Source organism: Mycetomoellerius zeteki, unplaced genomic scaffold (genome assembly GCF_001594055.1).
Source record: "Mycetomoellerius zeteki isolate Tzet28-1 unplaced genomic scaffold, Tzet1.0 scaffold233, whole genome shotgun sequence".
Lineage (NCBI taxonomy): Eukaryota > Metazoa > Arthropoda > Insecta > Hymenoptera > Formicidae > Mycetomoellerius > Mycetomoellerius zeteki.
Genome location: NW_017257209.1, coordinates 177,064 through 200,602, shown reverse-complemented (window position 1 = coordinate 200,602; position 23,539 = coordinate 177,064). Strand labels below are relative to the sequence as shown.

The 23,539-nt window shown below is 34.7% G+C and overlaps 1 protein-coding gene across 1 annotated transcript; it reads right to left on the bottom strand.

Moving 5' to 3' along the window:
* Window positions 1-335: 335 nt before the first annotated feature.
* kibra (WW and C2 domain containing protein kibra) lies at window positions 336-23,381 on the bottom strand. Its single transcript, XM_018449190.1, has 23 exons — window positions 22,915-23,381; window positions 21,829-21,937; window positions 21,363-21,522; window positions 19,451-21,052; window positions 18,949-19,035; window positions 17,878-18,061; window positions 17,177-17,614; window positions 16,686-16,901; window positions 15,924-16,399; window positions 15,160-15,604; window positions 10,234-10,441; window positions 9,813-10,136; window positions 9,395-9,639; window positions 8,778-9,224; window positions 7,948-8,080; window positions 7,330-7,871; window positions 5,796-7,202; window positions 4,599-5,042; window positions 4,039-4,391; window positions 3,794-3,954; window positions 1,254-1,466; window positions 663-918; window positions 336-569 (listed from the first exon to the last, which is right to left on the bottom strand). Exons 1-23 carry the CDS (start codon window positions 23,257-23,259, stop codon window positions 461-463), a joined length of 8,904 nt encoding a protein of 2,967 aa, XP_018304692.1. The 5' UTR covers window positions 23,260-23,381; the 3' UTR covers window positions 336-460.
* Between the last annotated feature and the right edge of the window lie 158 nt (window positions 23,382-23,539).

Below are 23,539 nucleotides of genomic sequence, written 5' to 3'. Positions count from 1 at the left end.
CGATGCATTAAACTCAGTCAACGTAAATTTTGTTAGAACGTTAACAATTTATTTGATACGTTCTCTCTATTACGTGAAGTTATTATGAATGCATTTATAAATAAATAAATGTATTTAATGATATATTATATAATAAAATTTATTTATATATTGTAAATGTATTAATAAGAACAGGATTAAATGTACAGAAAAAAACTTGCCGATCAGAGAGTTAATAACATGGCAAGTATTTGAGATCTTTATTAAATGTATGTATAGCATATGTGTTTTAATGAAATGTTTAAGTTTTGTTAAAAAAGTACAATAACTTATTATAAATAGATACTGTCCTGTTTTTAACTAATTTGTTCCAGACGTCATTTTTGTCATAACTACTGTTATATATAAACATACAAAACAGCTTCAAAGCCAAGTAGCAATATCGAGATTAAATTAATGTCATATGTATATAAAATTTATTTTAGTGTTTATGCACTCCAGCGAAGTGTACTTTTTTCCCTTGTCCGTCTAAAGTCTCCATTAAGCTTGATGTAAAACTAAATTCTGAACTACTTTCGTCTTCCTGACCTCTGAAAAAATAATATAATTAGTAATCTGTTATAATAAAAAATGTCTTAGTTTTTTATGCCGATAATTTTCTTTTGAAAAAAGAGAAGACGTACAGTGTATCGAGACTTGTTAGACTGCCGTTCAATGTTGGCATACTAACAAAACCATCTATCTTCAATAACTCGAGGTAAGAATTAATAGTGGCCACATAAATTCCTTTTGAACCAGCTGTGCCTAAATAACGTAGACTAGATAATTCGATTAAGGTACGTTCAGGGCTCCTTTCCGAAGAATTATATGCTTCTGCATCAAGTTTCACAATCTCGACAGACGAGAAATGAATAATAAATAAGTATGGTTTGCAGAATGCTAAAATAAGGTAATAAGTTATGTGATTAATGTGCAACATTAATATGTAAGTAAAATAATATCTACCAAAGGAAAATTATATTTCAAAATCATAGGTAAAGAAAGAGCATAGGAGTCAAGCACGGTAATTGATGAGCACAAAAATGATTTAATCAAATCGATATAATATTTAATCTTACATGTTTCGGCTCATTTTTGAGCCTTCTTCAAACAGATGACAAATAACAATCTAAAAACTTCTGTACATATATGACCGTAGAGTCGATTACAATTCAGCAATGTAAGATGTACAGCATACATCGAAGGGAAGTTATATTTACCAAAATTATATTTACCAAAAGCGAATGGTAAATGATTCCACACTGGATCAATAGCGCGAGTCCTTCTACCATTTTCATTTACAAATACACCAAACTCATTGTAGCACAATAAAAGCTCCGCTGTGCCACATATATTGGAAATATTTAGAACGCATACAGGAAATATGCCAAGTTTTGCTGCACCCGATATTGCCGCTTTAATTGAGTTATTGTCTTCTTCTGGGAATTCTGTGAATAAATATTAATTGTTTTTTTTTTCAGAATTATATTTCTTATTCAAATAAAAATTATTATAAGACAATAATTAAAATAAAAACCGGGCTAATTAGAACTAAACACCGCTGTAATTTGTGTACCAAAAAATACCAAAAAAAAATTCCTGTTAGCAATAGAATTAATTTTGGAATCAACTTTTTTCACGTTCAATCATAAGATATACAGACAAAGTTTCGGTACACCCATGGGTTTTCCGTTGTCTCCCATAATCGCTGACATAGTTTTACAAGATCTGGAAAGAAGAGCTTTAAATATTTTAAATGGGGGTGGAATTGCCCTTTTATTTTAGATATGTTGATGATATAACTATGCTCAACATTTAATCAATGACATATTAGAAGTTTTTAACTCTTTTCATGACAGACTCAAATTTACAGCAGAAATTGGGGGGAATAAATTAAATTTCTTGGATATAACAATTATCAATAACAACGGTACCATAAAATTTGATTGGTATAGGAAATCTACATTCTCTGGAAGGTTTCTTAATTATTTTTTTGAAAGCCCTCTTTTCTAGAAAAAAGGAGGTCATTATGAACACTGCTGACAGAGCAATACTGTTATCACATCCTGGATATCACCAGAAAAATCTGTCTTTTATAATCGACATCTTTTTGAGCAATGATTATCCATCAGGTTTTATTTTTGACGCAATTAATGATAGATTAAAAAAATTTTTTAATAATCAAGTTAAGGAAGCCAATAACTCTATTGAACTTGAGGAAAAACAATGGTTCACAATTCCATATATTTCAAACGTTTCTGAAAAATATTTTTTTTAATATGATTAAAGATTCCAATGTCAATTTGTCCTTTTTTGGTGACCTTAATAAGTTGAGTGGAATGATTAAGGCTCAGAAAGATGTCCTGTCAATAATGAATAATAAAAATGTGGTATATGAATTATCGTGTAAAGATTGCGACGCGACCTATATTGGACAGACGTGAACTTAATACAAGAATTTCGAAACAAAAATAAATACGCAAAAATATCGAGGAGAATATACAGTTATTACTGAATATGTCAAATTAGGTCAAAAACATAAAATTGATTGGACGAATGTGGAGGTTCTTGACAGAGACAGATTTTTGGAGAGAAGACTTGTGTCTGAAATGATACATATTAAATTACAATTTAATGCTCTCAACCTTCAGATAGACACTGAATTCTTTTACCATGGATATACAGCGATTCTTAACCAATTCAAATAACAATGATGTTTTTAAAACAGACCATATGTACATTCTGACTTTTGTTAAAATGTCTTTACTTTTATTCTGACTTTTGTTAAAATGATTTTACTTTTATATTTGTTATCATTATTTTATACCATAATGATCTACAGCTATTGTAACACATATGTAATTTTGACTCCGACATGGACACATGCCTAACGATTATCCGTTAATTATATGGTCTTTTGCTGTGAAATTTTGTAATAAAATGAGGTGCATTTTCAAAAAACTGATGAGTTGACTAATAATAGTATATTTAAAATATAAATTTTCATTGAGGACTTACCAATTAAGACATAATTTCTCATTTAGTTCTTAACAATTAAGATATTGATTAAGAAGAGGTGTGCTTACAATGCAATGAGGCACTACTAACGGTATTTAGAAAAAGCACGTACATTTATTTGAGAACTGATGGATTAAATTCGAATATCTTGAAGATAGCTGTAAAGAACAGCCGAAACGTCGATTAATATATTGATGCTATGAATAAAATTGTATAATAGACACAAATTACAGTAGTGTTTAGCTCTAATTAGCCCAGTATTTTCAAAAAACTGGTGAGTTGACTAATAATAGTAATAGTATATTTAAAATATAAATTTTCATTGAGGACTTACCAATTAAGACATAATTTCTCATTTAGTTCTTAACAATTAAGATATTGATTAAGAAGAGGTGTGCTTACAATGCAATGAGGCACTACTAACGGTATTTAGAAAAAGCACGTACATTTATTTGAGAACTGATGGATTAAATTCGAATATCTTGAAGATAGCTGTAAAGAACAGCCGAAACGTCGATTAATATATTGATGCTATGAATAAAATTGTATAATAGACACAAATTACAGTAGTGTTTAGCTCTAATTAGCCCAGTTTTATTTTAATTATTGTTGAACATTGAGAGCTCGTTAAAAATTGTTTTATTGTAATTATTATAAGTTGTAATTATTATAAGTTTACTACTCGTGTAATAAGAAATTACTTACTAGTTTAAGAATTATGGGTAACATATAATTTTCTTTGTACATGTGTACTTACCATCTACAACGTAAGTTTGCAGATCAATCTGTAAAAATTTGTGACAACCTACAATAAGACGATTTGTAGTAAATATAGCACAACTGCAAGGCTCCTGTGTATCAAATTTATGAAGCCCGACAAATTCCTCGAAATCTTCTCTGATTTCCCATTTCAATAATCTGTATATTAATATATAAGATATTATATTGAGAATTATATTTCAATACTGTATTATGTTCATAAATGAATTAAAAGTTACATACATCACACAAGATTTGGTTGCGGCGCATAGTATATCGCCTTGTAATTGGTAAAGATGGCAACTATCAGAGATAAATGGTACAGTCTTTGTACTGATTGCTGGTCTAGAACAGTCGGCGGCTAACGCATTATTTTTCAATAGCCTCAAGTTGCAGTATACTAATTCCCTGTATTCACCGACTATCATTAAAGCCAGATCCAAGTGGGAATGTAAAGAAAGCTGGTGTATTTGCTTGACACCGCGAATTGTAGTGAGCGTTTGAGATTTCGAAGCGCAATATGAAAAGAGACCTTCTTTCGCACCTAGCAAAAGTACATTTTCCACGCCCAGATCCACAACACAGTTCAAATCCAACTAGAAATAAACGAAGTAATTTTAATATAAAATAGGAAAACGAGAAACACTAATGAGAAATTTTATACAAAGAAAATATTATGAAAGAAATAACTATTACAGTTGAATTTAATTTGTTAAATGAAAAACTCTTAATCTCGCCTTTTTGTATTAGATTTTATAAAACTGATATGTAATGATTTAATTGAATCTTAACACATCACTCACCTGATGTTTTTCTAATCTGAGTACAGTTTGATACTTTTTATATTTTGATATAGGATACGAATTTTGAACAGTAATAATTTTTAAAGTCTCAAGCCATTTCCTCTTATCAGCTTGACTCAGTGCCATGACGTCCAAGCTAGATGAAGGCCAACAAGTCGTCGCAGAATTCGACTCTATTCTAAAGATAAATGGGATATCGGATTTTGCTGTATCCAATACGTCGGGATGTTGTATTACTTCAGAAACATTAAAGCCATTGTTCTCTATTAAATTTAAACGATTAATTGGTGCCACTCCTGCACACGGCTGACGCTCGTAAAGGCACAGACACGATCCTTCCAACTTCAAATACTTTCTCTCCCAGCAAGACTTTGATTTACTAGGAACTTTTACCCATCCTTCCATAGAAATTTCATTCTCTTTACAAGGAGCATTTTGTAGATCCTGCAAAAGATACATATGGATATATAAATTGTTATAAAAGTCACGAGATTAGAAATACAGAGTTGCCACAGAAAATGAATTTTAAAATTCTCTGACTTTTCCAGGTTGAAAAATGGAAAATTTTCCAATATAAAATATGTAAATTTTAACACATTTAGAGTTAAGGATTATAGGAAAGTTAGCCTATATTATTAAAAACAACACAAAAAAAGGCTTAGTACATAATAAAATTTTGGGTGTAAATTCAACAATAAAAAATAAATTAGTATTGAAAAAAAGAGTGTAATTACGAAAAAGGACGATCAAATAAAAATACTGAATAAAATATAAATTTTATTTTAGACGCTCGTACGGAGTACAAGAGATCCGAGTTCGACTCCCAACCGAGGTAATATTTTTCGCAATGAGAATTAATTATTTATAGATTTTAATGTCACTCAGCATTATTAAAATCATTCTAAGATGCGGAAAAGCATTAAATTGTTAAATTGCTAGTCAATTTAATTCGTGATATTACTGCGGTAGTTATATCAATTTTAATTATTTTATTAAAATCGTTTAAAGTACGCGAGTTTTGAACGTATTTGACTATCAACGTCAGATATAATATTAAAAAATTATAATTATTTGGAATAGGAGCAGTTTAAAGAAATTGTGAACAAATTTCAAAATTCTAGACTTTACATTTTCCCCTGACTTTTCCTGATTTTCCAGGTCTGTGACAACCCTGAAATAGTAAATTTAATTTTTTACTGCATCTAGCTGATAATCCGGCTGATCTATCGCCAAAGTTTGGACACTATCTCCAATCGATGATAAACTCTCATCGCTATCCCTATGAGATTTATGATAGTATTTAGGCAAACCACTCGGTAAATCACAATTATCGCATTTGCTGCAGATCCGAGCATATTCTTCGTGTATAGTTTTTGGACATGTTGCGTATTCTCTGGCATGCATAGGCAAATCAACATTAAATCTATGTGGAATGTTGTGTCCTATCCTTTGCGGAGATAACTGTCTAAGTAACGAGGTACTATTTTCTGTGATATTCTTCATCTTTTTGCCTTCACGTTCTGGCGTCGTCGGAGACGTAGGTGCAGATACAGGTGCGGAAGCAGCCCTAGCTTTCTGGATTAACAGCTGATCTGTCAACGTCTTCACCTTTGCTTGTTCTTTAGCAAGTTGATTCTCCAATTCGCGATATCCTACGGGCAGGGCCGTACCCATAGGTGGCACATTCTCCTTCTGTTTCATACCAAGCATTTCGCATATCTTCGTCTTCTTTTTCTTACCTCCTTCCAATTGACATTGCAAGTAATCGATCAGCTTAGTTTGTTGCTGTATAACACTTTCAGACTTTATCTCTCTTTTCTGATAAAACTGTCTCATCTCTTCTATGACAGTTTCCAATTCTGCTATTCTTGATCTCAGTTCCTGACACTGACCTATGCTATTCTGCAAATCAACCATAAACGTAGAATTTACTTCTTTCAATTCATGCACTGTCGTCAAGTATTCGCTGCTTTCTTCTTTCACGACTCTCGACTCTTCTTTAGCAGCTTTTAAAGCACGACCCATTTCCGAGAACTTGCATTCCAATTCACCATATTTCGTATTCAATTCTTCTACTTGTATAGTGAGTTCCTGAACAAGTTTCTTATATTGGTCTCTTTGAATGACAAGACTGTGTCTCTCGCTTTCTATATCACTTGTTTCAGATACCAATTGTTCAATGTTACGTTCAGCATTTATTCTTCGTGTTTTCTCCTCGTTCTGTGCAATATGTGCCTCACGAACTTTTGTTTCGACAGCTTCTAAGTCTCTTTGTAACTTCATTTTATCCTGAATCAGCATATTCTCGCGTGTTTCATGATCGCTTGTTAATCTTTCGTAGTCCGTTAACTGCTCTTCTAACACTGTACAAGTTTCCTTTAACAACTCATTATTTATTTCATACCCTTTGATATCCTGTTCTAATTTTGCGATTTTAGTCTCGAGATCTGCGACTGTCTGTGTCAAACGCCTGTTCTCAACATTCTGGGTATCGACACGCTCTTGATTCGATCGTATTTGCCTACGAGTTGCATCCAATTCTCTACGTAACGACGCACTAGAAGTTTGTGATTCTTCGATTTGATGATTAGCTTGGATTAAAGCCTAAGAGATATGAGAAATTAATTAGAAATAAATAACAAAAAATGTAATAAAAATAGATTTTCTTAATTTATATCCATAAAAAATTAAAAAAATTTTTAATAAATATTTATTATTAAAAAATATATACTCTTTGTGCTGAATCTGCTTGCATTTTATGCCTAGATGCTTCTTTTGTAATATCATTCAATGATGTCTTTGCGATATTTAATTCTTCCAACAGTTTCTTTGAATTTTCCTCTTCCTCTTTTACTTTATCATTTAATTTTTTTAGTAACTTTTGATTCTCTTCCTGTAGAGTTTTTATTTTATCCTGTAGAGTTTTTATTTTATCTTCAGCTCGCTTAGCTTCCCTTACAGCTATACGTTTATCTAAATTAGCATCTGATAATTCTTTTTCTTTCTTCCATAAATTCAACTGGGCTTGTTTTGCCGTTTGTTTTTCAACTGTTAGTTCTCCTCTTAACGTTTGAAGTTGCTGCTTCAGTTTTTCTGTTTCTTCTTCTCTGTGAAATTCCTTTGTATCAGTGGCTTCAACAATTGTTGCGTGAGTTGCAGGTGGTACTTCATCTAGTTGTTTAAGAACAGCATTTTCTGCCTCTAACTTTGTAACACTATTTTCTAAGCGTTTTAACAATTCTTCTAAATTGCACACTTTGCGCAATTGTTCCTCTGCAATTAAATAACAATTAAATGACAGAATAGAATAAAAGAATAATTCATAATATTCTATGTATAATTTTTTTACTTTCTTTTTCCAAAGAGTCCTGTAATCTCTTTTGCAATGCAACCTTATCTTGTGCCGCTTGCTCTAAATTTACAGCAAGCGCTTCACTTTGCTCTAAATTCATCATGGTTTCATTTAGATCAGATTTGGTAACCTATAAAACAAAATTATTGGATTCAAATTCAATAATATAAGAAACAAAACGGACTATTAGAACCAAGTATCATTAACCAATTATTATTCACATTATAAATAAATTATATATACATATATGACATTCAATATTATTTTAAGAGTTTTTAGCGAATTTATTAAAGCCACCAATGGTGACATGAATGGTTCGATTCCACCTGCGTCCCATATACGCGATTTTTCATAATCTGGAGAACACTCCATCCTGTATTTTTAAAGAACAATATTGCTCAAATACATGTGACTCTGATTAATGATATCTAGCTTGGCTCTAATAGTCCACTTTCTTATATTATATTTGAATTGTATATTTACTTGAACCTATTATATTATTACAATTATTAAATTTAACAATTCTTTATCACATTAATGGTGTATTCGGGGAGACGCTATTAGCGTTACTTCTGTCATTCTATCTTCATTGTTTATTAGATGTAAAACAAGGATAGAATGACACAAATAGCGCTAATAGCGTCTCCCCAAACGCACCTTAATTCTCAGTTCGCTTAGCTTCCCTTATAGCTATACATTTATCTAAGTTAGTATCTAATAACTCTTTTTCTGTCTTCCATAAATTCAACTGAATTTATTTCGCAGTTTGCTTTTATGTTTGAAGTTGCTGCTTCAGTTTTTCTACTTAAAATATTTAGATTACTTACTTGCAATTGTTGCTTTAATTGCTCATTTTCAAGATTCATCCTTTCCAACTGTTCTTGCATAGTTGTAAGCAACTGCTCTGATGACTTTAGATCATCTATCTGTTTCGCTCTTTCTTGTAGCTGTTTACGTAAAACTTCGATCTCGGTGTCTCTTGCCGGTAACGTGGCTTGTATAGTACGTAACTGTTCTTGGCAATCTCTTAATTCATTTTGAGCAAGTTCTAAAGCAACATTTAGTCTTGACTCACGACAATGATTTGAATCCTGCTCGTTTCGTAATCTAGTTTCGAGATCTGCATTCTTTGCCGCTTCGAAGTCCAATTTTGCTCTTAAATCGGCCAATTGATTATGAGAGCGCACGGCAATCTCCTCTAACTTAATTTCTACGCCTTGAACACTTTGTCTACTTAATTCACGCGTTTTCGCCAAGGATTCCTTATATTGTGCCTAAACATTTATTAATAAAGAATTAACAGCATTAATAGCCTCAATTTGTATTTACATCTTACCTTCATATATATAGTTTCTTATTGTGGAGTTAATAGCATTACTTAATGGATAATTATATTATGTTACATTAATTTATATCATTACATTATCAAATATAAGTTACCCACTTGAAATACACGCAATTTATCCAATTCTGCATTTGCAGTTTGCAGTTCACCTTCTGTCCTTTGTAAACGCGAACTCATTTCATTATTACTTGTGCATAATTCTGTTAATTTGATGGTTTGTGCTTCAATATGCTTATTTAATTGTGCAATTTTGTCTTTCTCTGCATTCTCCCATTTTCGTTTAGCGTCTCTTATTAATCCAAGCGCTCGAGTTTCTAAATCTCTCCTCTCTTGTCGCTCCAATTCTATCCCAAGTGATACATTAAGTTTTTGTCAAGAATTAAAAACATATCTTGTATTAAGTAGAACAATCGTGGGCTATAAAGTATACTTTTCTCCACGAATGTTTGTATCAATTTGACAATATGTGAATTTAACTGGTACAATTGTTATAATTAAATATAATTAAATTACATACCTAACGTCCTTTTAATGCCTGCCAGTTCTGACCTTGTAGTTATCAGTTCTTTCTCCAATATATCCCTCTCCTTATTAGAAGCTTCTAATTTTCGTGTTTTCTCCTCTACCTGAGATTCCATCTGAGAAAACCTCCTGATCTGGTCCTGTAATTCAAATATCCTCTTTTGCTTCTCTTGAATTTCTTTATTTTTCTCATCTAACTTCGTCTCTAATTCCATTTTTTCTTTAGAAAATTTGTCTGGCTGTAGATGCTTAGGCAATTTATATTCTAAGTATGGAGAACGTTTTAATCCCGACTGAGCTTCAGTTTCTGCAGCTTCAGCTACAAAGAATAAAATTGTATGATATAGAAAAACGGGAAAAACATTTAAAAAAAAAATATATATAGCTCTACATTAACTAAATTAATAGATACAAACCCAAACTTCTCCTAATGCCAGCTAATTCTGATCTTACAGCCACTAATTCCTGTGCTGACTTGTCTTTTTGTTTGACACTTGCATCCAGTTTCTGCAACTTTTCGTCCGGATCGCAGAAATACTTAGGTTTACTGTAAGGCTTCTCATAGGCCTCCAGTGCTTTATGTCGCTCATATCGTGATCTCTCGTTACTTCCTAATTCCATGATTGATTATTTCTGAATCGCGTGATTATACTCGAACACGTTTAATCATAGGTCTATTTTCTGTGGATGAACCTAGTTATATATACTTTTGGAACTTAAAGTAAGACAAGTATATGTATGATATTTGACGAAAGTTCTACATACAATACAATCTAAAAAGTTTTAATTACACTCTAGAACAGGAATAAAAAACAAACCTCATGATGGCGACCAATGGCGACGCTCCGACTCGTCTATAATTCTTCTTCTTAATTAGTTAATAACTCCTGCCTCCACTTGTCTACAATGTCTACATCAAAGTTGACGTTTCTTTACGTTCCCACTGAACTCAACTGAACTGCACTGAACTTCTAACGGTCATCAACTTCGTGCGTACAATTTAAATATAATACGCTGTTTGCGACGTCAGAGTGCGCACATGATTTTAGTGAGAGTGGTGATCTCTGGTGATCTCTAGTGATAATTTAATGGGGAAAAGTCGATAAAGTAGGTGTATCGATAGATATAAGGATTGTGCCGCAGATTACGTTTACATTAAATGGTAAATGTTTGGTATAACGTTTCCCCTTATATTTTTCTATAATTTTGTAAATTTGTGTATTTTTATGTGTAGAATATATTCCGAAAAGGAAAATCATGTCGCTCAAGTTCTATTTCTTTTTCTGTAATTTTACAGTTTTCTAATGTCAGTAAGTGAGAAAATGATAATTTAATGCTCTCTCTCTCTAATTCTCTGTTTTAATTTAAAAAACACATTGTTTTTTTATAATTGAAATTATAGCAGAGAATGGATTGTATTTCGAAATTCGTTCCTTTTTTATCCTTTTTACAGGGATATAAAGAAACATTGAAATAAAAAAAGGAAATGCGACTTGAGCGACTTTTTCTCTACAGCACAAATTAAGTTGCACAAAAGTTGCAACAACATTGCTCTAACATTGCAGCGATATTGCAGAGATTTTGCTGCAAATTCTGTGCTGTATGGATAATTCCATTTTGATCAAAATCTTCGCATAAATACACATATTTATAAAATTACAGGAAAATCGGAAAGAAGCGATAAACATTTACTCATAGACATAGTATCTCATAGACGTAGTTATACCATGTCTATGCATTTACTGAACATTTACTCATAAAATATTTACATATTGGTATATTTACATTAAGTACATACGAACCTTTTTCATTTCAATAATACGAGCAATGTAAGAAAGGAAAGAATTAAGTTGATTGTTAACATGCTGACTTTAATATTGATAAATAAAAATATTTAACCGAGAAAAATTTTAGTGTTTTCTAATACAACGATAAAGAATATAAGTTTAAATGATCCATAAATTGTCAACACAGATGATATGTAAAACAATATAATTTACACGAAGATGTAGATTATTACATTGTATGCGTAAACGCAGAACCTTGCTCTCCATTGAAAAAAATCTCAAGGAACTGCAAGATGAATTATAAATTTAAAACAAAATTGAATTGATCTTTCAATAAAAATCCATCACTAAAATTAAAGAATCAACTATTGAAATAATTTTACATCTTATACCAGTATATATTATAATTAAATATTCTTCTAAGTATATTTAATGAAATATCTGTAATTATTTGAAGATGTTTAGGATATAGGGAAAATAAGATTATACGCGGAAAATATAGAAAAGAAAGGTATTCAACACAAACGAACGTGGCAAGAGTATACTGTATTTTGTCCTTTTAATCATTACCATACGAACCGTTGCTTACAAATCAAACTGTGATTGTGGTTCTTCCTGCTAGTCTGTAAGTGTGTCTCATGTAACTTTGTGTGTGTGTGTGTGTGTGTGTGTGTGTGTGTGCAAATTGTGTGTGGATATGTATGTTCTCTTTTATGAAATTACATTTATCGTCTATTTAGCATTCCTTAGCAATACCATTAACGCCATCGTTATTGATATTATCATTAATTAATAATTACTTTGATACAATAAGGCGCTATATGCGGTAGTAAATAATATATATAATAATGTATAACTTTATTATAATTTTAAATACATGAGCATAATAAATTTAGCATTTGAGGCGATTATTAAATTATTTCGTTGTTTAATTTCGTAATTGCTCTATGATTTTGTAGGTTTACGAGACGCTCTATAAAATCGAACGTACATTCCATCAATAAAAATAAGTTTTTAAATAACGCGGAGTGAGTTTGCTACTATATGTTTTACAAACTCTTGTACATATTTATAAATATATATACGTATATATGTATAAAACATACATAGACTCTATATGTAAATATATATATATAACATACATATATATATATTTATATTTAAAGACGTGTAAACATAATCGTTAAGATGCGTATATACAAAAATATGTACAAATATATTTTCGTTTTATTCTTTCGTTATCACCCTCCTTTCATTTCTAACGGCCAACATTTACATCGTGGGTTTCTTGATATACATATAATATGGCATCCGTTATTTTGGAGATATCTCTCGTCAAGCTATCAACGATCTGAATTAAAAATCAAGACTTTTCTATTTCCCACTATTAACACTAAAATGGTCAAGTTTGTTTTGAATGCAAACAAGACAAAAATTTCCTTAATTTTTTAATTAAAAATTTTAAGTTACGAAATTTATATGTGGGACAACACATCGAAAAGTTTTTCTTTATCTACATTTTAATTAAAAATTTTATGGATCTTTAATTATCAAAATTTTTATTATCATTTAGAACAATCGCAAAGACGGTCGTTCTAGTATTAAAAGCGACGTCCAGAAATTTCTCTTTTCCGCAATAATTTTTATTATATTTAATTTAAGTTTATAATGTATGTTTTTATTATATATTATATATATTTTTATTATCGCAATCGATGAACGTTTTGTTTAATGTAACACAACTTTCACATTCCGAAATCTATCATTTATTAAGATAAATTTTTCTTTTATTTACATTTTCAAATAAAAAAAAATTGATATTATAAAATCATCTAAAATGCAACATTAAGTGTCCATGATTGATCCTCAAAAATATTATTTTCTATACAATCTTATTAGTATTGAAAATATAGGTAAGTATTCATCCTTAAATCAGATATGTAGATATTTTTACTTTGAATCTTAAAAAGCAGTTATTAATTTGAATCATCACATTATTTATTTGCGGAAATGAGTAATTTTTGGTGTCGCGCTTCTGTCTGAATACTCATGTGTATCCACGGTGATAACATGAACAACGTAACGACGTGAGAGTGCATATTGTCCGGTAAATCGTGATACAACTACCGAGATTTATTACAAATAACTGTAGTTTAACAATCTTACGCCAGTATCGATATGGCAAATATACATATTAAATAAAAAAAACTATGCAATCTAAGGAAAAATTATCTTTCATTTGTTTATCGCAAAAGAGAGAAGAACCATCTCCTCGTCAATTGTATCACGATATCCTTGTATCAGATACCCTGTATATATTAGCGGTACTTTTCCCGCACAACTAATTCAACAATAAGGCACATTGTTGCACAATCTGCTGGTAGAGAAGTGTTTGCACAGTTCGAGACAAAGATCATAATGTCGTTCTATACATACAAATCGCCGAAAACGACATCACGATCTCTTGCTGATCACTCCGTCCTTCCAATTTCCTGGCACCTATGGCCTCAAAAGTACCACAATCTGAAATCCCGGATGATGGTCAATGAAGGCCTACGTTCGTACGAGAATGATTGGGAAAAGGCAGTCTGTTTTTACAACTTTGCCAAAAAGAGTGATCATTGATGATAATTTGGAAAATTCCATAGCTAAGATTAAAAAAATAAAAATAAAGTTGCAGCTGATTAATTTATTATGAAAATTTAACGAGTAAAAAAACTTGTGCGAATATTTCCTTTAATGAAATTCTAATTAAAAAAAAGATGCAAAATCTGAGCATAGCGAAAAATTCGGTTTTATTAGATTTGAAAGTTTCGTCAGAATTGATACGCACGAAGGACACTTGGATATTTATTTTCGTTGGATTCATTCATAACCCGGAAATTCAGAACTAGAAAACCAAACGCATTGTAAAACGGCGACACCGGAGTCAGAACAAAATTCGCTAGCCAACCTGGGCGCAACCTTTTCTCATTAGACTTTCAAGTCGCAGACCAGCTGCTCGGTGGGTCATGTGCTCCGACGCACAGAGGGAACGAACGATGCGACATGCAAGGGTGTCGCGGTCGCGATTCCGCGACGTAGACTCGGACGAGTCGAATTAAACAATTAAATAGCCTATCGTAAGGAGTATCGTTTAAATAATTTACGTTTCTGTATATACACACAATCATGCTCGCGTACGCGTATAATTCTCGCTGCTGCGTTCATTGAAGGGTTGCTTCTGACATCCAGCATTGGCACATGCACCGTTATCACTGGTCATTGGTTACATCGTCGGCTACAGCAGTTTTAAAATTTCGACGACAATACTTTATGCATCTTATCCTTTCGAGCTTTTTGATGCGCGTGTTTTACAATCTGCGCATGGCACCTGGGGATTCAGAGTTAGGAGACAGCGGCTTTGCGATCACTATTTCTCTTTCTCTTCCGTCTTCCTGTCCTGTTACTACTTCAAATTCGAAGGGAAATATATCTATGAACGCGGAATTACAGCTCCATCGCACGATAGCTGGTGATAGAACTGGAACATGCGCGATTCTCCAGTCTTCATACTTCCACACCGAGGACCCGATCAACGACATATTCGTACCTCTTCGGCTCTCCATTGCCATTCTTCTCAGTAGATTTCGGTAAAACCTCTCTCTCGCCGTTCTCTGAACTTCGCGCTTCGGTCTCCGCCGCTGGTCGACCTTTAGCGTTCACAGATTTACTGTCGGCATTGGACAACGTGACTTCGTCTGCGTTGACAATCACGGCGACAACATTTGTGGCATTTCGATCCGTAACACTGCCGCTCTTCGTGACGGGCAATGCACTTCCACCGGAAATGTTGTTCGGTCGCGTTGTCATGGAATTTATAAAAGCACTGGTAACGGGCTCCGATGCGTACTTTCTGTGCGTGTGCGATGTTGAAGAACATGTACCTTCAGTCCCGAGCTCCTCAGGTGGCAGAACAGGAACGTTCAAATTCACTCGCGTAAAGAAAGCCATCTTTTCTCTGGAAAAAGATAATGTTAATTTATCAAATGATCTTTATAAAAGATAATACTTTTTCCTATTAATCCTTATATAATTTTCGAAATTATCAGGAAGATACAGATTTTCATCGCGATCCAATTTATTTGAAGAGATATGACATTTGATTAACACCCAAAAATTAACATCTTGGATTAATTGTTATTTCAAACATCATTCAATTACTTCAGTATCTTAAGTATTATTATGAGATATTATAGATATTCGAATCCAAATCACAAAAAAACTGAAATAATAGATAAAGAAAATAATTTTACAATAAAGGGAAATTTATCACTTACTTAAAGGAAATCATGTCGGGTTTTCCCTTGCCAGCTTTCGTTTTCCTCAACTTGTAAATCTCTTTTGAAGTTTTCTTTAACATCTTCTCCACTTTCTTATCCTCAAGGCTCTTGCCGTTCTTGCCACTTTCGGCCTGTGCTATGAGGTTTTGAAATTTCTGGTCTTCTAGCAGCCATGTTGCCAGATCGGTATCGCCTCTTTCACGCGCTTGTTCTAGCCGTTGTTTCAATTCTCGTAACCTGCTAAGCTCATCTTGGAGATTATTCAGTTTAGCATGCTGCGCCTGGAGATCTAATTCGAGATCCAAAGACGTTCTGGCTGTCGGCAGCAAATGAGAGGACTTCTTCGTGGTTTTGCAACTAAGGGCGGAGGACGGTCGACGCCATCGTAGGGAACGTCTTTCTACCGAGTTCCGTTGGAAAGGTCCGCCTCTGCGATAAAGCGGCATACTACTGTCGCTGTCGCTGCGATTAAGCTATGTAAAACAAGACAAAAAAAATTAAATACAAGAAAAAAGATAGATTCTTCGAGATGCCAAAATTCGCATCTAAAGGCACTATAAAGAAATTTACGAAAAGCAAGTAATGAAAATTCTGCAATCTTTATTGAGAATTTATTGAAATTTTAAATTCTTGTGTTCAAAAAAACTCGAGTAAAAGTTTTTGTACTTTGCAAACCTTTTTTATTCTGTACAAAATTTTGTATAGAAAAAACAAATATATCAAATATGTAATAGTCAAAAAAATTTGATTAAAACTTACCCGACAGATGTAATGATTTCTGCTGACGGCCGCGCTCGGTGAGAATGTTTGACTTCTTTTAATCACAATAGAATTTTTGTCGTCATGAATAGCGCCGGGTGCAACACCAGCCGCGGAAAGTTTTCTTTGCTTGCCCTGTTCCGGAATAAACACACATTCAGTGTTTGTTTCCTTGTCCTGCGTTTGCCTCGTTTCCTCGTTCAATTCTTCATCTTCCTGTTATGTTATAAATGGAGAATTGTTATAAATTTAGAATTGATATTTTCTTAATAAAAATTCTTATAGTCTAGATAATAAACAATTTAAGATTCAGCGCAAGTTTAGTTCTCGTCAAAAAATAACACTAATCGTAACGGTGGTAGAAAAATGTTAAGTCTTATTAAATCAATGGCTATACTTTTAATCGCTTTGATGTCCACGATTCATTTGATAGTAAATTCAAATGAATCGAAGCAATAAATAAATATCGTTTATATAACAACATTACTTACCTCGTGCTCCAAAACATCTTCTAGAATATTATCCTCCACTGTAAATTCGATGATACCTTCCTCGTCGCTGTCCTCGCTTCCACTTTCACTACCATTATCCTCATCCTCTTCTTCTGGACTATGTAGAGAATTCAGCTCTTCCAACCTTAACGTTACGGCTGTCTGCAACTCGTCTTGATTTCTCGTCAAGGTGGACGTTTGGGAACTGATTATCGTACTCTCGTCACTACTCTCTTCTTTCATATTCTGTACGCTCCTGTATACCGAAATATCCGATTCCTGCTTATCGTGCTTCGTCAATCTGACGCTCATAGAGGTGCCGTTGGTACTGGTACCGGGACTATCAGACGGATGCATGAAGCGGAAGGAGAGTATATTGTACCATTTCACGCTAGGAGATTCTGGACTAAAGTCTGCCAACGAGACTTGTGCAGAACCCTGTAATCAAATCAGTAGAAACCATCCAGAATGACTAATGGCACTATGTTTACGATTTAGCAATAATTATAATTGTTTGTTTGTCCGAGAATATGTGAAATTTTCATCATTTTCGTCAATAGAATTGAATATTGATTCTCCAAATGTGTCTCAGATTTTAAATCATAATACACCATTAAGTGAGCATCGTGATAAAATTATCTCGGAGTGAAGAGTGAAAACTTGTCACATAAATAAAATAATTTCAAAAAAAATAAACATACCAAACATTTCTCGGCCTCCGTGCACCAAAGTGTCACTTGCAGCGTTTTCGTGTACAATTTGTTAAGCGGCACGGCGATCGGGAACGTTTCGCCGAAAGTCGGTTTTCGCAAGTCCACGACGGATTTCGTGCAACACGTATGATTGATGGGTAATTGCATCGGCAGCAATGCGGCTTTGATGTACCTGAAATGCGAGAGAAAAATGTTATTTTTACGGATAAAAGGGCATTTCAACGCGTAGTTGTATTTTTAGGTCGTGGACTCGCTTGCAAGCTATCAATTATTCTCTAAAAGAATATTCAGAAAACAAATAGAATTCGAGAGAAGGCGCTCTCTCTCTCTCTCTCTCCCCTTCCTTCTCTTTTCATTCATCGGCGGGATTGGAAAACGTGAGTTCACCGCGTGAAAGATGGATCATTAATCAAACGCTCCCGTGTATAACTATATACATTAATCTATCTCTCTTCTTCGACCGTCGAAGCGTCGTGCCGTTTCGTGAATTTATGGCCGGTGGCCGGATACAATGGCCGCGAGAATAAATTCCTGAGTGGCTGTAAAGCTAATTGCGAGACATGGTATCGCTGATAATAGCCGACTCTTACGTAACGAAGGTGAGCGCGACACGCGGCTGGTCAATGATCCAGACACGAGTGCGCGACAAGGATTTCATAATTACATTCCAATTTCAAAGACGTCGGTAGGGGCCCGAGTGATCGATCGATCGGCCAACTTGGGTCATTAAGATCGCCGATTGCAAACGGGGAATAGACAAAAGTCGAGTGCATTTGCGTAACTCGTCAGCAGGTTGATCTAATATTACGCAACGAAGTTATTTAATCGGTAAAGTTATTTTGAAAAATGAAATCCCGTTCGTGGATAGTCTGAGATATTTAAGCGGTTATATCACGATATCAACTAATGTAGGACAGAAATATTTATCTTATGTTTTCTAAGGAATAAAAAGAAGTGTAAATGACGCAATGGTCGGAGCACTGAGATGTGATAAAATATTGATTAAAACATATCGGTTGAAAGTAATTAGAAAAAAATCATCATGTAGGTGGTACTCACACTTGCGCGTTGTCGGGTATGAAAAGCGCGGCCAAATTTCTCGCTCGTTCAATGCCAACATGAAGTAATCCGTCACTCACTGAATACCTGATAAATATAAAATTATAGATTTCAATTCAGTTGTTCGTTTCAAGATCCAAATAATCACAAGAATACAAGCAAATTTCCGCAAAAATAAAATAAAATAAACTTGTATTATAATAATTTATCGTAGTTAAATAAATAAATAGAAATAAAACGTTTATACGTTTCTTAAAAAATTATAATTTTACGTTATATATATATATATATTATAAGAATAATTGATATATGGTTTATTATATAATAATCTTTCTGCAGCATAATGTCTTCATGTATTATTTTTTATAATGTTCACATAATCCGTTTTATGTAGTCCGACAATATAACAAATTTTAAATGAGAGTATATGAAAAAAATATTGTCTACAAAAGAAATATACTTCTATAATATATTGATACTTTGGTCCATAAACAACATATACCTCAGTTTAATCTGCACTTGTGCGGTTTCTAAGCTCATTTCGCCAGAAGCTAATGGGTCTACATCGGAGATGGGCCCGGACAATCTTTTTCGATTGCACGCCTCGAAGACCCCCGAATCACCTGCGACACTCTCGTCAGAAACGGCGGCGGAGACAGATCTTGTGTTGGTACCGGAACTGCTGGCTCTCGACCTAATTCCAGTAGGCGGTGGCGTTTCGCTGATCGGCGACAAGGGGAGTGGCTCCTGCGGCAGGGACGGTGACGGTACCTGTTGCAGTTGCAACTGCGTGCCGCTCGCACCAGGCCTGCCCAAACCGCTGCCCTGGGACATGTTACTCGATTGCAGCTCGACGGGCGGATGGGGACCGACCACGAGTTTCAAACGATCCTGCGTATTCACGGAACACGACTGTTCTTGCTGTGACGCTACTCCCTGTTGCTGACTAAATCTGAACTCCGACAAACGGTCCTCTAGTTGATTCCCGTCCAGGTGAGACGCGGCAATACCGCTAATCGCTGTCATTGTTGTTGTCGTTGTCGTCACTGCAGGTACCGCTCTCTGATATTGCCTCCTCTGCTGTTCTACCTGCTCATAGGCAGGCGGCGGACCCATCGGCGCATTTTCGTACAACGGCGATACTGGCGGACTTACACTAGACAAGCTCGATCTTGGGGAAAGACTGGGTTGAGATCTGCCAGGTGAGGGTGTTCCAACGAGATTACTCTGTTCGGAACCGCGCAACAGTCTTTCAACACGTCTGTGGAGGTCGACCATATCGACCGGTCGTTCTTGCTGTAAACTGGCCGATCCCAGACACTGCGGACCACCGTAAATATCCGTGAAGCTAAGTCCAGAACTGAGAGAACCTTTGCTACTCGTTGTGCTGAGGCTACCAAGACTGGAACTACTGCTCACCGACAATGTGCTAGCGCTCAAAGTTTTCAATTGACCCTCCAACATTGCCATTGAACGCAGCGCGTTTCTAAGTTGCTGCAGCAGTAATTGCTTCTCTTCATGGAGTCGTACGCGATCGGTGATAGTTTTATTCGAAAGCTCAAATGCGGTATTAAGATCTTGCTCAAGCCTGCGAATTTCCAACTGGATCTTCTTCATATCCTGTTGCGTTCTCGTGCGTGGAGTGATGCTACGTAATTCCCTCAATAATTGTTCCTTTTCTTGGAATAATAACAGCTTGTCCTTGTCGCTCTCAGTTTGCCCCGGCGTCACTTTTTCTTCAAGATCCGCCAACTGTTGTTGTATATGTTGAATCTGTTTTCTTGCTTCATCATATTGCAACCTCATACGTGCCATCTCGGCCAGCCGAGTACCGATCGGTACCAGCTCGCCCGACAGATCAGTCTGGGAGGCCGTGCTGAGCTTCTCCTGTGGCAAACTGAGCGTGCTAGCTTCCGGACTGCCCTCGCATAGTTGCAACCTTGTCAATTCATCCTTTAATTGTGCCAGCGATTGCATCAGCTCAGCCTTCTCCTTCTCGCCTGAGCTTAAGGACTTCTGGATGTTGCGAAGCTCCGTCATGATCGCTTGCGCTTCCATGATATTGTAGCACCCACCATGATGAGTACTCAACTTTTGTTCCACACTGCAGAAAGGAGTAGATCGCAAGAGTTAGAACTATTCTCAATTGTTGTAAGTACTACAAATAACTGGCAATGTAACGTGATAGTTATTGATAAAAAAGTTAAAATTCAGTGATATTTATAAAGTTTCAATTTCTTAAATCAAAATTATTATTAGAATAAGTATTATTAAAATAAACGTAAGAGAGGCAATATTTTGCATAAAATCTTAGTAAAATGCATACAAATAATTTTCGTTACAGACTGAGATTAAATTACTTAAACAAGTTTAAAAATGGGCCATCGCCGATTTAATGTTCGCCTATGTAATACCTGGCAAGAGTATTTACTCCTCGTTGCGTGCAATTCAGCTCCGCTCGAATTTGCTCGAGTTCTCGTTTTAGTCGAGAAACTCGACTCCTTGCAAGTGCAACGTCTGATTTAAGCAGGTCAGGGTCGTATTTGGTACTCAAGGAACTCGAGCTGGAACACACTGCGAACCACAAATGCCCGTCAACATTTTTCGATAGTGAGAACTTTTTTACCTACTCGCGTTAAAAACAATTTAAAATCGGATATTTGACCATATGTAAAATCCAAAATATGAAAACTATCAATCATGAAAAATTCCCTAATTCGCAGCAATGTTCTGTAATCTCATTTTAACGACACAACACTTTTCAAATGACAGGATTGACGAAGCATTCATAAATAATTGCATATATCGCGCATAGTAGATCCAAGTTATTAATTAATTCAGGAACCGATTAAAATCCTCTGTATGTTAAATTACACTCACAACTTGTACGTGACGCGCCCAGGGTGGTCAAAGCATTATTGAGATGATTGTACTCATCCTGAGCCAGACAGAGCCTCTGATGTTTTACGTCATAGATCTCCTTCTTCGCCTATAACACAAGAATTTGACCCTTTTTAGAATAACTGTTATTGATTTTCATATCAATATCATATAACATTTTCATCATTGTAATCGGCAAAATCTTTTTTCATAACATATAAGACAAGTTAATTAAATATGTTAAGAAAACGATGAAAAATGAAGGAATAATTTGTCGTAATTAGGTAACTTTGAAACGGTAGTTATTTAAGTTCTAAGCATTTAGGTGATATTGTGCTTCCATAAATAGCAACACTGCCGAGCTGCATAGTTTGCAATTATTTATTTAGCGATTACGTGCAAATTGCGCGCACTAGAATGTCAGATGTGTTTACTTATATACGTAAAGGAAAATGATATGTAAAGAAATATAAGTGAGGAAGATAAAACAAAATTTTCCAAGAAAATAAATCTAAGAAGTTAAATATCTTCTTTAAAAGGGACTCTTTCCAGCGGTCTTTTAAATAATCATTGAAAAAGAAGTTATGATATTTTCACAAATTAATTAATCAGAAAAAAGGTTTATTTTAATCATGTAAGTATAATCCTTAATATTGATATTATGTGCTGATATATGCTGTGTTTAATATGTTTACACGGAAAATATAATTAAATATTTCTATTGTGTAGTTTCACGATTATCCCATATGTGATGTCACTGTATTCTCAATATTTGGAAGAACCACACGGGGTGTTTCTTATGCAAAGAATACATCACGATACATCGATCTCACTAAAAAAAAAAATCTCGCCGCTCACATTCGCTGGCACACACGTTTCATCGTAAGAGAACATTTATAATTTTAACACTTCGATAAAATTTAGCGAAGCATCTTTTAAAAGATGAAAACGTAACTTTGCGAAGAGAGGCACTAAAGTATACACACTTTCCGTTGTCAGAAAAAGGAAGCAACACGCGATATCAATTGGCGAAACCGACGAGTACTTCCAAATATTTGTTACGAGTAATCCCAAGTAAATCCTTACATATTCGCAGTAGTAATACGCTGTAGTGTCGGTATCGTTGCGCTTATAACACTGCTCCCAGTAGAACCTCTGTATCTGCTCGTCGTTCTCGTAATCATTATGATAGCACATTTTCATGCGATACTGAGACACGACGTTCTCGTAGATTTGTTCTTGTTGTTGCTGTTGCTGCGGCTGCTGAATTAAGCGTTGCTGTTGATACTGAAGATATGATGGAGGTTGCAAACTTCTCTGTTGCTGTTCCTGTGCTTGTTGCTGCTGCTGCTGATGATGATGATAATTATTCACGTAGTTACGGTACTGATGTGCCGGTACGAGTACGCAGAGGGTGTACTGACGGTCCATGCCGAGTACACGGTGGACTGTGCGCACTCTCTGTGGCTACGCGATACCTTTCTTCCTCCTGTTTCTCCTCCTCCACCTCCGCTTTTTCCTCTTCTTCCTCTCTTCTTTCTATTTCTCTTCCACCTTCTCTCTCTCTCTCTCTCTCTCTCTCTTTTCGCCTCCTTTCGTTTTTCCACTTCTTCACTTCCTCCTCTCGATCCCGTCTCGTGCCCTCCTGCGCTCTCGTGCACTCTTCTATCTCCTCTTTTCTCCTCGCCTCATCTTCGCGAAGGCCTCCTCG